Genomic DNA, 1,071 nt, shown 5'->3' with positions numbered 1-1,071 from the left:
ATTCCATTTATTGAGCTTCTTGTTTATTTTGCCTCTAACCCATAACCACATCTCCTTGAGAGAGGGGGAGATGGAAAAGGGTATTCCCAAGTATTTGACAATCTTATTGCCCCCCCATTGGACTCCAAAATGGTGCAACCAATCTGGAGGCTCCTGTTTCCAACCAAGTAGGGTGAATTTAGCTTGAGAGACTTTGGTCCCTAAAATCTCACCTAAGAACTTAATTTTGCACTCCAGGGATTCCATATTTTATTTGGTGAGTTTTATAAAAAGTGCAGTGTCATCAGCAAATTGGGTATTAATCAGCTCAGACCCATCAGGAAGTTTAACACCTCCTACTTTAGGGGAAATGGTGTAATCTCTTAAGATATAATACAGGGCATCAAAAGGAATAACAAAAAGAGCAGGGGCCAAAGGGCAACCTTGTCTAATAGACCTGTCGAGCTTAATATTTTGAGTGAGAGAACCATTAATCTCTACCTGAGCTGATTCCTCTTTAAGGAGAATCTTCACCCATTTGCAGAATTCCACAGGAAATCCAAAGGCTTCTAGCATCATCAAAATAAACTCCCATTCCACCCTATCATAGACATTCTCAAAGTCTAAAAGGAACATGGTCGCATTCTGTCCTAATACATTTGCCCAGTCCATTGCCTCCCACTTGGTGATTAGATTTTACAGGATGAATCTTCCCTCAATGAACCCTGTTTGTGTGGGACAAATGAATTTGGGCAGCAAATTATCTAACCTAAGAGCAAGAGTTTTGGCCTGAATTTTATAGGATACATTGAGGAGCGTAATGGGTCTCCAATTTTTAATAAGTGACTTGTTCCCTTCCTTGGGTAAAATCTTAATAGTCCCTTTATTGATAAGTTCACCTAGAGAACTAGTCTCAAAAGCCTCTGAATATAGTTCATGGAGATCTTGGCCAATCGACTCCTCATTACCTTTATAAAATTCGATAGGTAGACCGTCCAAGCCCAGAGTTTTGTCATTGCTCAAGTTCCTAATAGCAGTTTTTAGCTCACCCATTGAGATAGAGCCCCTCAACGCTTGAGCGTTTTCTACTGC

At 40.4% G+C, this 1,071-nt stretch overlaps 1 protein-coding gene across 1 annotated transcript; it reads right to left on the bottom strand.

Annotated features, from left to right (window-relative positions):
* Positions 1–249: 249 nt before the first annotated feature.
* On the bottom strand, positions 250–651 carry LOC131078127 (secreted RxLR effector protein 78-like). Its single transcript, XM_058015801.2, has one exon. The coding sequence runs from the start codon at positions 649–651 to the stop codon at positions 250–252; it is 402 nt and encodes a 133-aa protein (XP_057871784.2).
* Positions 652–1,071: the final 420 nt, after the last annotated feature.

The sequence above is a fragment of the Cryptomeria japonica genome, chromosome 7 (genome assembly GCF_030272615.1).
Source record: "Cryptomeria japonica chromosome 7, Sugi_1.0, whole genome shotgun sequence".
NCBI classification, from domain to species: domain Eukaryota; kingdom Viridiplantae; phylum Streptophyta; class Pinopsida; order Cupressales; family Cupressaceae; genus Cryptomeria; species Cryptomeria japonica.
This window is presented reverse-complemented; position numbering and strand designations above follow the sequence as displayed.

What these genes read in the sequence shown, in the direction of transcription:
- LOC131078127 (XM_058015801.2), bottom strand. Translation starts at nt 651, where the DNA reads ATGGACTGGGCAAATGTATTAGGACAGAATGCGACCATGTTCCTTTTA.